Source organism: Phacochoerus africanus, chromosome 16 (assembly GCF_016906955.1).
Source record: "Phacochoerus africanus isolate WHEZ1 chromosome 16, ROS_Pafr_v1, whole genome shotgun sequence".
NCBI lineage: Eukaryota > Metazoa > Chordata > Mammalia > Artiodactyla > Suidae > Phacochoerus > Phacochoerus africanus.
Window position 1 is genome coordinate 9,684,676 of NC_062559.1, and position 13,149 is coordinate 9,697,824.

The 13,149-nt window shown below is 51.2% G+C and overlaps 1 protein-coding gene across 1 annotated transcript in view; it reads left to right on the forward strand.

The window, feature by feature from the left end:
* The first annotated feature begins 950 nt into the window (after positions 1 to 950).
* The window catches only part of PARP12 (poly(ADP-ribose) polymerase family member 12), a 40,648-nt gene continuing 28,449 nt past the window's right edge, over positions 951 to 13,149 (forward strand). The window contains exons 1-4 of the mRNA XM_047762909.1: positions 951 to 1,692; positions 7,882 to 8,017; positions 9,359 to 9,659; positions 12,702 to 12,800. Of these exons, the coding sequence (XP_047618865.1) occupies positions 1,364 to 1,692; positions 7,882 to 8,017; positions 9,359 to 9,659; positions 12,702 to 12,800 (865 nt within the window). The 5' untranslated portion in view covers positions 951 to 1,363. The remainder of the gene's footprint in view (positions 1,693 to 7,881; positions 8,018 to 9,358; positions 9,660 to 12,701; positions 12,801 to 13,149) is intronic.

Here is a 13,149-nt window from a genome sequence, read left to right on the forward strand (position 1 = left end):
AATTAATTTACTTTTATTTGTTCTCATTACGATCTACTCTTCTCACATACACTTAATAGATTTTTGCATATTCGTAATATTACAAATAGATTTTTTTTTTGCCTTTTTTAGGGCCGCACAGGCATCATGAGGAGGTTCCCAGGCTAGGGGCCTAATTGGAGCTACAGCCGCCGACCTACACCAGCCCCACAGCAACTGCCACATCGGAGCCGCGTCTGCGACCTACGCCGCAGCTCACGGCAACGCCGGATCTTCAACCCGCTGAGCGAGGCCAGGGATCCGACCTTGGTCCTTGTGGGTACTAGTCGGATTCAGTCACACACAACTGGGACTCTCCCCTTCCTATCAATTCAGACATTTTTATGCAGCTTGCTTTTTCCACTTCACAACATGGAGGTCCTTCCAGGTCGGAAGACGGGTTCAACGCATGCTCCTTAGACCTGAGTAATAGCCCGGAAACCCACCAACCGCGTTGCTCCCACTACCCTACCTCCTCCATACAGACGCTTCTGCACCTGACTTATTTACTGTTCCTCTGACTTCTAGAAGATTCTCAGAAGAAAGGCTGCTGGGCCAAAGGTCACGCACGCTCAGTATTTTAATAACTATTCCCGGATAACGTTCTCAACACTTCACAGTTCTACCTGCGACCCCCGTGAGCGTCGCCAGGCCCCCGCAGGCCTTTAAGAGTCCATCTTTATTCAGCGGGGGTGGGGAGAAAGGGACTTCTTTTTCAAAGGGGATTCGCTGCCGGCGCTGAAGTGGAGGAAGGAGCCCCGCAGCCCGTCTCGCAGCTCCGAGTGACTGCCTTCCCCTGGCGCGGGGCGGGGGGCGGGGAGGGGGGACGGACCCCTGCTCGTCGCCCCCGTTTCCGCGAGTGACCAGGAAACCGGATTTGGCTTCTGCGACGTTGCGGGCCGTCCGCAGGCGGGCGTCCCGGCCGCTCCGCCCCAGCGCCGGGCGCGGAGGTGCGGGATCCGCCGGCCGCGTTATTTCCCGACGCCCGGGGCGGCCCCACCCCCCTCGGCCCGGCGAAGGCGCCTCGAGCAGCGCGAAGCGAGGCAGCGGGGCCTCGTTCCTTCGCCGCTCGGAGGGACCCCCTCGAGCACTCCTCGGACGCCGAGCAGCTGCCACGGGCTTCCGACGGGGCGAGAGGCCTAGCGCGCAGCCGGGCGACCCGCGGCTGGAAGGCGCCGAGCCCGGCTCAGCTGCGGGCCGGGGGCGTGGCGAGGCGGCCGGGTTCTGTTTTCCCCGGAGCCGCCGGAGCTTTCGGTTTGCTTTCCAGCCGTAGGTTTCGGTTTCGTTTCCAGCCGGTGTGTCCACGAGAGCCGCCCGCGGCCCTGCAGTCCCCGGCTCGACGGCCATGGCACCCGCCGCCCTCCTCCGCGAGGTGACCCAGACGCTGTGCGCGGCCGGGGGCTCCTTGGGGCTGGAAGAGCTGCGGCGCCGCTTGCGGCCGGACGTCGGCGGGGATGCCCTGGACCGGCTGCTGCGGGAGTGCGGGCGCTGCGTGGTGGCGCAGCGGGCGGCCGGGGCGGGCGCGGCGGCCGTCGAGACCACGGTCTTGGCCGCGTCGCCGCTGCGCCTGTGCGCCGCCCACCTGGGCCCGAAGCCGAGCTGCGACGGGCTGTGTGCGCAGCTGCACCTCTGCAAGTTCGTGTTCTACGGCCAGTGCAAGTTCCCGAGGGACGGGTAAGGCGCCGCGCCGGAGCCGAAGGGCGGGGACCCGCCGCCTCTGCCCCCAGCTGGGTCTCGGCCTTTCTTAAATTCGGGGACACCGGGAGATGGGAAGGTGGCTGTTCCCTGGCCTCCCCTCCCCCTTAATTCCCTTCAGCGAACGTTTATTGAGCAGCTACTCGACCCCTGGCCCCGTGCGTGGGACTCGCGTCGAACGGTGCCCTCTAGGCTCCTTCGGTCTCAGAGAGCCTTAGAACCCAGTGCGTGGCGGGACACCCCGGGGTGACAGTACCAGGGTGGGGGCGGGGGAGCGTCGGCTAAGGGAGCGGGGAGGGTTCTCCAGAAGAAGAGGGGCTGTGGCTGGCTCCTGCTCAGAGCTCCAGGGCTGCTGGAGGAGCTTTCTCCACCCCGCAGCCGAAGGAATCTTTCGAAACTTCTCTCACCTGCTTACAAGCCGCCATGGCTGCTTAGCCGTTGGCGTAAATTGCAAGCTCCTTACCATCGCCCACAGTGTCCCTGGGGAACGGTCCCAGGGGACCGTCTTTCCTGCTCGGCCCAGGGAATCTTTCAGGCTTCGACTCGAGTATCTTTGCTTTTTGAGCTGTTCTCTGCCTCTCCCTCTCCATCACACTGTTGTGTTGGCTTTTCCCAGAGCGTTCATCATGGTCCCCCACTCCCGCCGTAGAATGTCAACTCCAAGGGCGGAGTTGACCGCTGTCTTGACCTGGCTGGCCTCTCCGGGCCCTCAGCTGTGTGCTCTGTACCTAACAGGTGTTCACTGAGATTTGTGGAGTAGATTAACGAGATTTTTGCTACAGAACGTAGATCTCCCGGGAAGGTGGTGTGGGCCCTTCCGATGGCGGGAGAGAGCAGCTGTCAAGTGTGTGTTTTAGGAAGCTGTCTTAGATAGTGGTGTGGATGCTGACTCAGAGGAGGATGTGATGGGCATCTGTATGGCCCTGTTTCTAAGTAGCTAGTCCATTTACTTAGAAGAATTATTTCTTCTTTTTTTCTGCCTTAACACAGTAGATATTATTTCTTGCTCACATTGGGTCAAAGAGTGAGGTTTCGTCAGACTGAAAAAAAAAAAAAGGGAGTTCCTCTTGTAGTGCAGTGGAAACGAATCTGACTAGTGTCGATGAGGATGCAGGTTTGATCCCTGGCTGTGCTCAGTGGGTTGGGCCTCTGGCGTTGCCGTGAGCTCTGGTGTAGGTTGCAGACACATCTTGGATCTGGTGTTGGCTGTGCCTGTAGTATGTAGGCCAGCAGCTGTAGCTCCAATTTGACCCTTAGCCTGGGAACTTCCATATGCTGCAGATGCGGCCCTAAAAAGCAAATAAATAAATAAATAGCCTGGGGTGGGGGCTAGATCCATGCAGTCATTTAGGGACCCAGGCTGACAGATACAGAATTCGGTCCTTCTCAACCTATGGCTCTTAAGGCCGTCAGGGTATGAGGGACAAGGAGCAGGGAGTAGAGGGCTGGTAGGAGGTTTTTATGGGCTAGGTCTGGGAATGGTAGGTATCTTTCTGTCCACGTCCCCTGCTCCATGTCTCAGGGCTCTGCTTAAAGGCCGGGGATTGCGGGGGGCGGGGGGGGGGGATGCGGTCCCTGGGAAGCAGCTGCTCAGAAATACCTAGATTTGAATACTGCAAGGCCTAGATACAGCCTTAAGAGGAACAGATGTGTGTGTGTGTGAGAAATTTGGGAGTGATGGGGAGCTGATGATGAGAGAGGTGACAAAACACGAGAGGGGATGACTCATGTGTATTATTGTTGACTCAGCGATGACTTTTCTTTGTTATTGTTGACAGAGCCGGAGAGGGTATTGTTTGGAGGCACACGCAGGGGGTGGCTACCCAGGTCTGATCCTTGAGAGGGTCGCCAGGGCCCTAGATGCTGGTTTGGGGAGTTGGTGGGCAGTGTATGCCATTTCTGCAGCCCCAGGAGTGGGTGTGATCCGAGGTGGAGGCAGAGGCTGGGGATGGAAGCTGAGGGCAGTCAGGCCTTCAGGGGCTGGTGAAGAAGCTGCACCTTGGGGAGGAAGGAGCAGCAGCACCTGGAGAGGAAGGGGGACACGGTAAATGGTGGATGGAGGGATCTAATGATGGGGCTCACTGGTGGGTCGCAATGCCTGGAGTTGGTAAGATGAAGATGGCGGTCCCACTAGGCTAATTCCCAAAAACTTGGGGCCAGATTTCACTTGTCTTGGAAATCTGGACACCTGGTATTTACTGGCCTGAATGGTTCTGAGTTTTCGTCTTCTATTTTCCCCTCCCCCTTGTGGTTTACATGGGACAGTTTCTTGAACTGTCCTTCTCAGATGATTTCTGGGCCCCAGAGCAGCTGTATTTTCTATGCTTTCCGTGCGGAGCTGCTCGTCTTCCTCAACCACGGGGTCACCTGTCTCAGGAATAGAGGATCAGTGCTGCTTTTTTGTTCATTGGTGGCAGCTGGGAAGGGTCCCAGGTCCCTGATTCCCTCCTGTGCTTAGGGGCCGAAGAGCCTGCCTTGTCTCTTCTTTGGCTCTGCTCCTTGCCAGCTGAGTCATCTTGGGCAAGTTACTTTTTATGTGAGCCTCAGTTCCCACATCTGCAAAATGGGATAGTATCACCACCTCATGGGCTTGTTGAGGACCGTGTGAGTTAACTCACAAAACATTGAGGTAATCCCTAGTTTTTGGTAAATGCCCAGTGAGATTTAGTGGCCATCGTCATCCTTGTTACAATGACCATGCTCCTGTGTCTAGAATGTTCTTCCCTGCCCTCCATGCCTGGTTTCTCAACCCTAAATATTGAGCTCAGGCTTTCCACCTGCCCAGCACCCTCCCTTGATGGCTTCTCTACTTCTGTCAGGCCCAAGTGCCCCTCTCTGCGCCGATGTATCCTGAGCCCAGCTGACCTCGCGCTTCCCACGGCGTTTGGCATCATCTCTGTGGCCGCGTCTGCACTGGAGAGGAGGAGAGGGCCTGGGAGACTGCAGGGATTTTGGCCTGAGCCGTGCAAGGGGGAAGTTGCCCTTTACTGAGATGGGGGAGCCCATGGGAGGTGCGGGTTTGGGATAGATCAGGGGTCACTTTCCCCGTGAGATTCTTAGCATAGGTATGGCAGTGTCCGAGTTTAGCCAGGGCTGTTTCCCTGACTCTCTGGGTCCTTTTGACTTGGGTGATCATTCGAAGGCTTTTTTGGGGCATTGGGGTGTGGCGCCAGTGCCTGGCTCGTGGTGAGTGTCCAAGAGGGGCTTGTTGCTCAAAAGAATGGAGGCAGGGACAGAAAGAAGGGCTGGGTCTCAGGTCTGTGTGTGTGTGTGTCTGTGTGTCCGTACCACAAGCCATCCACACACATTTCTCCAGCCAGTGTTAAATGCCAGTAAGTGCCCAGGGATTGGCATGCTGTGACTCTTTGGGGTATGGCCATGTCGTTTTTATCAAATACCTGCTGAGAGGTGCACCCTGGGTTTAGGACTCAAAAGGCCCCATCTCTTCCTTTGTCGTTGCATTGACATAACTGGTTTTCTCTGGTGCTTCTAAACAATGTCAGAAACTGTTGCTGAAAAAATTGTCTTAAAGACTGACGTTCCCAGCCGTGCTGGTTTGCTCAAGCTGCTGTCACAAGGTGCCGAAGACTGGGTGGCTTACACAACAGGAACTTATTTTGTCACCATTCGGGAGGCTGGAGGTCTGAGGTCAAGGTGTCAACTGGTTGGTTTCTTCCGAGAAAAAGCTTCATCTTCTTCCCCTTGGCTTGTAGATGCCATCTTCTCCCTGTCTTCACATTGTCTTCCCTCTGTGTCCTCATGCCCTTTGCTTAGTTTTTAAAAACTTTTATTATAGATGATTTACAGTGTTCTGTCAATTCTGCTTTACAGCAAAGTGACCCAGTTTTATATATATATATTTTTTTTCATATCTTTTTTTCATATTATCTTATTTATTTATTTTTTTAAAAAACCGTGACCAACATTTAGTCATCCACAAAGTTTAGTTACTTTCCAGCCATGGGCCCTCTCTGTGCAATCTTACACAAAGGCCCTTAGATTTTGCCCCTTTGCAGGGCCTTCATTTTCTTAGGAGTGCTCCTGTGTCACCTAAAATACATATTAACTAAATTTCCGTGCTTTTTTTCCCTTGTTAACCTGTCTTTTGTTACAAAGCTCCAGCTGAAAACTTAAAATGGGTAGAGGAAAAATATTTCTTCCCCTATGTTACATTAAAAGTAAAAATTTTAGTTTTGCTGGCTTTTATTGTTTTTCTGAGAGATGGTTATAATGATTTTTATATTGATTTTACAGTTAGCTGCCTTTTTTTATTCAACTATAGTTGATTTATAATGTGCCAATTTCTGCTACACAGCACAGTGACTCAGTCATACATATTTGTATGTATACACATTATTTTTTATTGTATTTTCCATGATGGTCTATCCCAGGAGATTGGATATAGTTCCCTGTGCTATACAGTGGAACCTCATTGCTTAGCCATTCTAAATGGAATAGTTTGCATCTACTAACCCGGAAATTCCAGTCCATCCTGCTCTCTCCCCCTCCGCGACCACAGTCTGTCCTCTATGTCTGTGAGTCCATTTCTGTTTTGTAGATTGGTTCATTTGTGCTATATTTTACTTAAGTTGAATTTTAAAATTATAGTTGATTTACAATGTTGTGCCAATTTGTGCAAAGTGACCCAATCATACATATAGATAGATAGATACACATATATATTCCCTTCCTTATATTATCTTCCATCGTGGTCTATCCCAAGAGACTGGAATAGTTCCCTGTGCTGTACAGTAGGAGCTCATTACTTAATCCATTCTAAATGGAATAGTTTGCATCAACTAACCCCAAACTCCCTGTCCATCTCACTCCCTCCTCCCTCCCTCTTGGCAACCACACTTCTGTTCTTTAAGTCTGTGAATCTGTGCTGTAGATGGGTTCTTTGTGCCATATTTTAGATTCCGCATATAAGTAATATCGTATGGGTTTTGTCTTTCTCTTTCTGACTGACTTCTCTTTAGTATGAGACTCTCCAGTTGCATCCATGTTGCTGCAAATGGCATTTCGTTCTTCCTTATGGCTGAGTAGTATTTCATTGTGTGTATGTACCGTATCTTCTTAAACCATTCATCTATTGATGGATACTTAGTTTGTTTCCATGTCTTGGCTATTGTGAATAGTGCTGCAATGAACATTGGGGTGCCTGTATCTTTTTTTTTTTTTTTAATGGCCACATCTGCGGCATATGGAAGTTCCTAGGCTAGGAGTTGAATCAGAGCTGCAGTTGCAGGCCTACCCCACAGCCACAGCAACGCAAGATCTGAGCTGCATCTACCACCTATGCCGCAGCCTCCGGCAGTGCCGGATCCTTAACCCACTGAGCAAGGCCAGGGATCCAACCTGTATGCTCAGAGAGACAGCATTGGGTTCTTAACCCTCTGAGCTACAGTGTGAACTCCTGTATCTTTTTTAATTATAGTTTTGTCTAGATAGATGCCCAAGAGTAGGATTGCTGGATCATATATGGTAGTTCTCTATTTAGGTTTCTGAGGAACCTCCAGACTGTTTTCCATAGTGCTTGTACCATGTACATTCCCACCCACAGTGCAGGAGGGTTCCCTTCTCTCCACCCCCTGTCCAGCATTTGTTATTTATAGACTGACTAATGATGGCCGTTCTGACTGGCGTGAGGTGGTACCTCCTTGTAGTTTTAATGTGCATTTCTCTAATAATTAGTGATGTTGAACGTCTTTTCATGCGCCTCCTGGCCATCCGTATGTCTTCGGAGAAATGTCTATTCAGGTCTTCTGCTCATTTTTCGATTGGGTTGTTCATTGTTGTTGGGTTGTATGAGTTGTTTGTATATTTTGGAGATTAGGCTCTTGTCAGTGGCATTGTTTGCAACTCTTTTCTCCTGTTCTGTAGGTTGTCTTTTCTTTTCTTTTTTTTTAATGGTTCGCTTTGCTGTGCAAAACTTGTTTGATTAGGTCCCATTTGTTCTTGTTTTTATTTCTGATCCCCTTTACTTATAAGGACGCCTGTTAGGCTGGATTGGGCTCCCCAGTAACCTCATTTGAACTTAATCACCTTTTGGGGAAAGACTGCAAATACAGTCAGTTCCGAGGTGCGGGGCTAGGGGGTGGTTAGGACTTGAGCAGGAGGGTTCCAGGGAGACGTTTCAGCTGCCACGCCAGCTCTGCTCCTCTGCAGGAAGGAGTGTAGGAATGGTCACAGCTTGATGTCTGATCACAACATGAGCGTGCTGAAGACTCAGGGCGTGGACCACCTCAGCTTCAGTGAGCTCACCGTGCTCTTGCTCCAGAACGACCCCCTGCTCTTGCCCGAGGTGAGTGCCAGGAGGGCATGGGCCTCTGGACGGGACGGGGAGAGGCCAGGCGTTGGAAGACAGGGAAACATTCTGGCAGAAGAGAGGCCAGGGACCCCACTGACCCCTGGGTGCTGCCTGCAGGGAGACCTGGGTGGCTCAGGACACAGTGCCAGCACTCAGGGGCCAGGACCAAAACCTCGGGGCCAGTGTGGCTTTCCTGCCAGGACCTCTGCTCTCAGGCTGGTCCTCTTATTATCAGGTGACCAATTGGGGGCTTCGTGTATTTCTCATTCCGTTCCCACAGTAGCCTAGCGAGGTAGGTGGCATTACTCCCATCAGGGGAATTTAAAAACAGAGTCTCCACAGTCGGGCACCTTGTAAATGGCAGAATCAGGGTTAGGGCCCAGGCCTCTCTGACCTTTTCCCTTGGGGCTTCCATCCCCAGAAGGGGGTCCCTACTGATCGAGGTCTGGCTTTTGCAGCCCTCTGTTCATTGTAATGCCTGTGAATTGAGTGGGGGGGGAGGACCTTTGGTGGTCTCTGGCTTGGTTCCCATCTCCAGGCCTGTGGAACACAGAGGAGAAAGAAGATTCCAGTTCAAGTGCCAGCTTTACCAACAACCCGGTTCAGCAGACCTTGTCTGTGCCAGATGTACGAGACGCTGTGTGACCTAGGGCAACCCCTAACTTCGCTGAGAAGTGAAAGGGCTGTATTTGACCCTGAATTGGAGAAAAGAAGAAGTGGGGAGAACTGGGCCCTGGGTTAGGACAGTTGGTGAATCAGAGGAGGGAGGTCGTAGGTGGCAGGTAAGGGTTCAGGAGGCTGCATGTGAGTTGCTTTAAAATGTTGCCTTAGGTGAAGAAGGCAGCCCTGATCCATTGGAAGTGCTTTGGATTCTCCCGGGGAGGGGCTTGTTTTGAGCAGCCTGCAGTTCGCTCAGGGCCTGTTTAGCCAAGGGCATGTGCCAGCGGCTGTCCATCTAGAGTGAGGGTGCCCTCAGAGCTGTCTGACCCCTGTAGACGATGGGCTCACAGCCTCGGCTAGGTCTCCAGAGGAATGTCTTCTGACCAGGAAACTGGTCAGTAAGGAGCTGGTGTTGTGAGGTCTTTCCTTTTTTTTTTGTCTTTTCAGGGCTGCACCCCCAACATATAGACGTTCCTAGGCTAGGGGTTGAATTGGAGCCACAGCTGCCAGCTTACACCACAGCTCAGGGCAACACCGGATCCTTAACCCACTGAGAGAGGCCAGGGATCCAACCTGCATCCTCATGGATACTAGTCGGGTTCTTTGCTGCAGAGCCACAATGGGAACTCCTGTGAGGCCTTTCTAAGCTGCTGTCTCTTCCTCCTCTATTAACAGATCTGCCTTCATTACAACAAAGGAGATGGACCCTACGGCTCTTGTTCCTTTAAAAAGCAATGCATCAAACTCCATGTTTGCCAGTATTTTTCACAGGGCAAATGCAAGTTTGGCACTGGCTGTAAGCGATCCCATGATTTCTCTAACCCTGAGAACCTGGAAAAACTGGAGAAGTTGGGCATGAGGTCAGACCTGGTGAGCAGGCTGCCCTCCATCTACAGAAACGCTCACGACATCAAGAATAAGAGCTCGGCCCTCGTCAGAGTACCGCCTCCTCCCTCACGGTCACAGGGCTCCTCCGGTAAGGTCTGGGCTGGAGCCCCTGGATTCCAGCTGCCCCTAAATGGAATGTGCGACCTTGGGCGAGTCTGGGCCACTTCTAGTAAAATGCAGTTGGCCGTCCCTTCCTAGACAGTGGGGTTGCGAAGATGAATGGAAACAAGCAAGACGGTCTAAACAAATGCCTGTGAGTGCTGACAGCGGGTGAATTCCCTCTGGGCCTGCTGCACAGACTCAGGAGGTGCTGCTTCTCTTCACCCCAGTTTCCCTCTGTCCCCCCCCCGGAAACTTGCCTTCCAGTGAGGGACCCCAAAATTAAGAACACCATGCTGTACAGCTCTAGGGCCATCCTTTGCCTTGTGTTCTGTTAAGGATTTTTTTTTTTTTTGTCGTTTTTGTGGCCGCACCCGTGGCATATGGAGGTTCCCAGGCTAGGGATCGAATTGGAGTTACAGCTGCCGGCCTACACCACAGCCACAGCAAAGTGCTATCTGAGCTGTGTCTGCCACAGCTCATGGCAACGCCAGATCCTTAACCCACTGAGCAAGGCCAGGGATCCAACCCACATCCTCATAGATGCTAGTTGGGTTCATTAACTGCTGAGCCACAACAGGAACGCCTGAATTTTTTTTTTTAAACGAGTGAATGGGAGTTACCTTGTGGCCTGGCTGGTTAAGAATCCAGTGTTATCACACAGTGGCTCAGGTTACTGCAGCTATAGCGTAGGTTCAGTCCCTGGCCTGGGAACCTCCACATGCCGTGACACAGCAAAAAAAAAAAAAAAAAAAGAGTCAGTGAAGCATATTTTAATTTACTCTCTTCTTGACATGAATAAATGAGATTTTTAAGTCATTGTGAATTCACTTTGTTCGCTGCTCATCTCTAATGGTGCCTGGCCACAGTGGGCATGCAGACAGTTACTGAATGAATGAGCCTGCCAGGACACTTTTTTTTTTAAGAAGACTATCAGGTTTGGTGACAGGCAGATGGGAGCCTTTTGAGCAGAGATTGTTTATTTAATAAGCATTTTCTCTTTCTTTGTTTCTTTCTTTTCTTTTCTTTTTTTTTTTTTTTGCTTTTTAGGGCTGCAGGTGCAGCATATGGAAGTTCCCAGGCTAGGGGTCGAATCAGAGCTACAGCTGCCGGATCCTTGACCCACTGTGTGAGGCCAGGGATCGCACCTGCATCTTCATGGACACTAGTCAGATTCGTTTCTGCTGAGCCTCGATGGGAACTCCCTTAATAAGCATTTATTGAGTACCTGTAACACCATCGTCCCTTAGGGAGGCCACGATGCCTTAATCCCCTTTGGATGTCACAGTATCTGCTGTTGCCTGGCCATTCTGATGATCCATTTTTTCTTTGAACAAATCTGAGTCCTTGCTATGTTCTGGCCTCTATCCTGGGCCCTGGTTATACCTTGGTAGCTGTGGGACATGGCTTCCCCTGACTTAGCTGTAGTGATAAGCTCAGATTTGTTAATAGACCACTTCCTAAAATAACAGTGCCCGGACAGTCAGCAAGCCAACTTATCACTCTAATCTTTATCTGATTTTTTTTTTTTTTTTTTACTATTTCTTGGGCTGCTCCCACGGCATATGGAGGTTCCCGAGCTAGGGGTCGAATCGGAGCCATAGCCACCGGCCTACGCCAGAGCCACAGCAACTTAGGATCCGAGCCGCATCTGCAACCTGCGCCACAGCTCACAGCAACGCTGGATCCTTAACCTACTGAGCAAGGCCAGGGATCGAACCTGCAACCTCATGGTTCCTAGTCAGATTTGTTAACCACTGAGCCATGACGGGAACTCCTTTATCTGATTTTTATATTTGAAAATTGTTGTTGCCATATGTTCTTCCTTTATATTTTCTTCAATTATTTTTGTTAATTTCCTTCAACAGTAGGAAACCCAGAAGGAGACAGGTTTTGCTTTAAATAGATTTATGTTGAGTGTCAGTCGGACTATGGACTTATTAGAGAGGGAAGGGGGATACCTGCCCTTTGGTGGGGGGAGGGAGGTAGTCTCTAAGGCCCCCCAGATGTGGGTTTTGAGGTCCAGCATGTTGATGTCTGAGGGGCCTATAAAACGGAAAGGGGGGATGAATAACACAACGACAGGTGGTAGTAACCAGGAAGGGCTTGCTGATGAGTTTTCTCTGCTTCTCTCTCAGGCGGCAGTCAGGGTGGGCATAAATGTGATTCTTAGGCAATGACTCATTGAAACACTGCTAGTAAGGGTCAGCTTTGAAAGCACTTGCATACCCTTATTATGTTAAAATTTTTATAATTAAATTTGGTTTCATTTTGAGTTGCAGGCTTTCCACTTATTGTTCTTTTTCCTTGGTGCTGGTACCCAGTTCTGTTAGTTCATTGACAGGTGTTTGCAGTTGGAATCAAATCTCACTTATAAAATGCAGCCTTCACTTGTTCTTTGGGGTCATCACAGCCGTTGATACAGAAGGCGTCTTAAGCTACCTCAATGTGTGGGTTAGGGGTTCCCCCCGTTAACCAAGTGTCCTGGATTCCACAGCTTGATGGTTCTGACTGAGCCCGTCTGCGGCGGGGCCAGGCACTTGTATTTTTAAACAGGTCTCCTGGTGAATTGGGTGCACAGCAACAGCTGAGAAAACACTCCCCCTCACCCCCAGCCTTGATGTCTTGGATTTGGCAAACAGCTGTGTGGCCTTGGGCTCCCTGGTTCTTCCCTAAAAGCAGAGGGCTGGAGGTCCCTGGGGTTCAGCAGGTTAAGGATCCGGTGTGGTCACCGCCGTGGCTTGGGTCACTGCTGTGGCGCAAGTTCGATCCCTGGTCTGGAACTTCTGCGTGCCATGAGAACAGCCAAAAATAAATAAGTAAATGAATAAAGCAGAGGTCCACCTGTACATCTGAGGGTACTTGCATCCCGGATGTTGTACGGTTTCTGTGAGGTTGCCTCGCCCACTTCCGCCTTGAGCAGAAGGATGAATAAATCCCCCCTGCTCTCCTTTGTACCATGAACTGCACTCCGATCCCACACCTGAAGAGTCAGGAGAACCTGATATATCCCTGCGGTGTTTCTTTGTAGAAAGAAGAGACACAGGTTCTGTGTGCCCGAACACAGCTCCCCAAGAGGAGAGTGATGAGATTTGCTTGTACCACATCTGGAAGAGTTGCAGCTTTCAAGGTGAGTTGGGGGAGCCATTCGTCCACTAGCAGGTGGGCCAGCTCCTTCTGGTTCCTGGATCTCTGCTCTGAGACCATCCCTCACCCCCACCCCGGTCCTCTCCCCTGTCTGGAGGGGGTCAGGCCTTCTTAACTGTGAGCTGGTGGCACTTTGGTGATTTTCTAGGGGAATTGAGGGCAGTAGGGATGACTTCTGAGTTTCTAAAAATCAAACTGTAGATGAGCTGGGGGAACATGACTCTTTGGTGAGGGTCGCGTGTTGCCCCTTGGTCAGCGTAGCGTGCGGTCATCGGCCTGCAGAGACGCACAGATGCCCATCTGTGTGAACAAGGGCTCGGTTTCAGAGATGC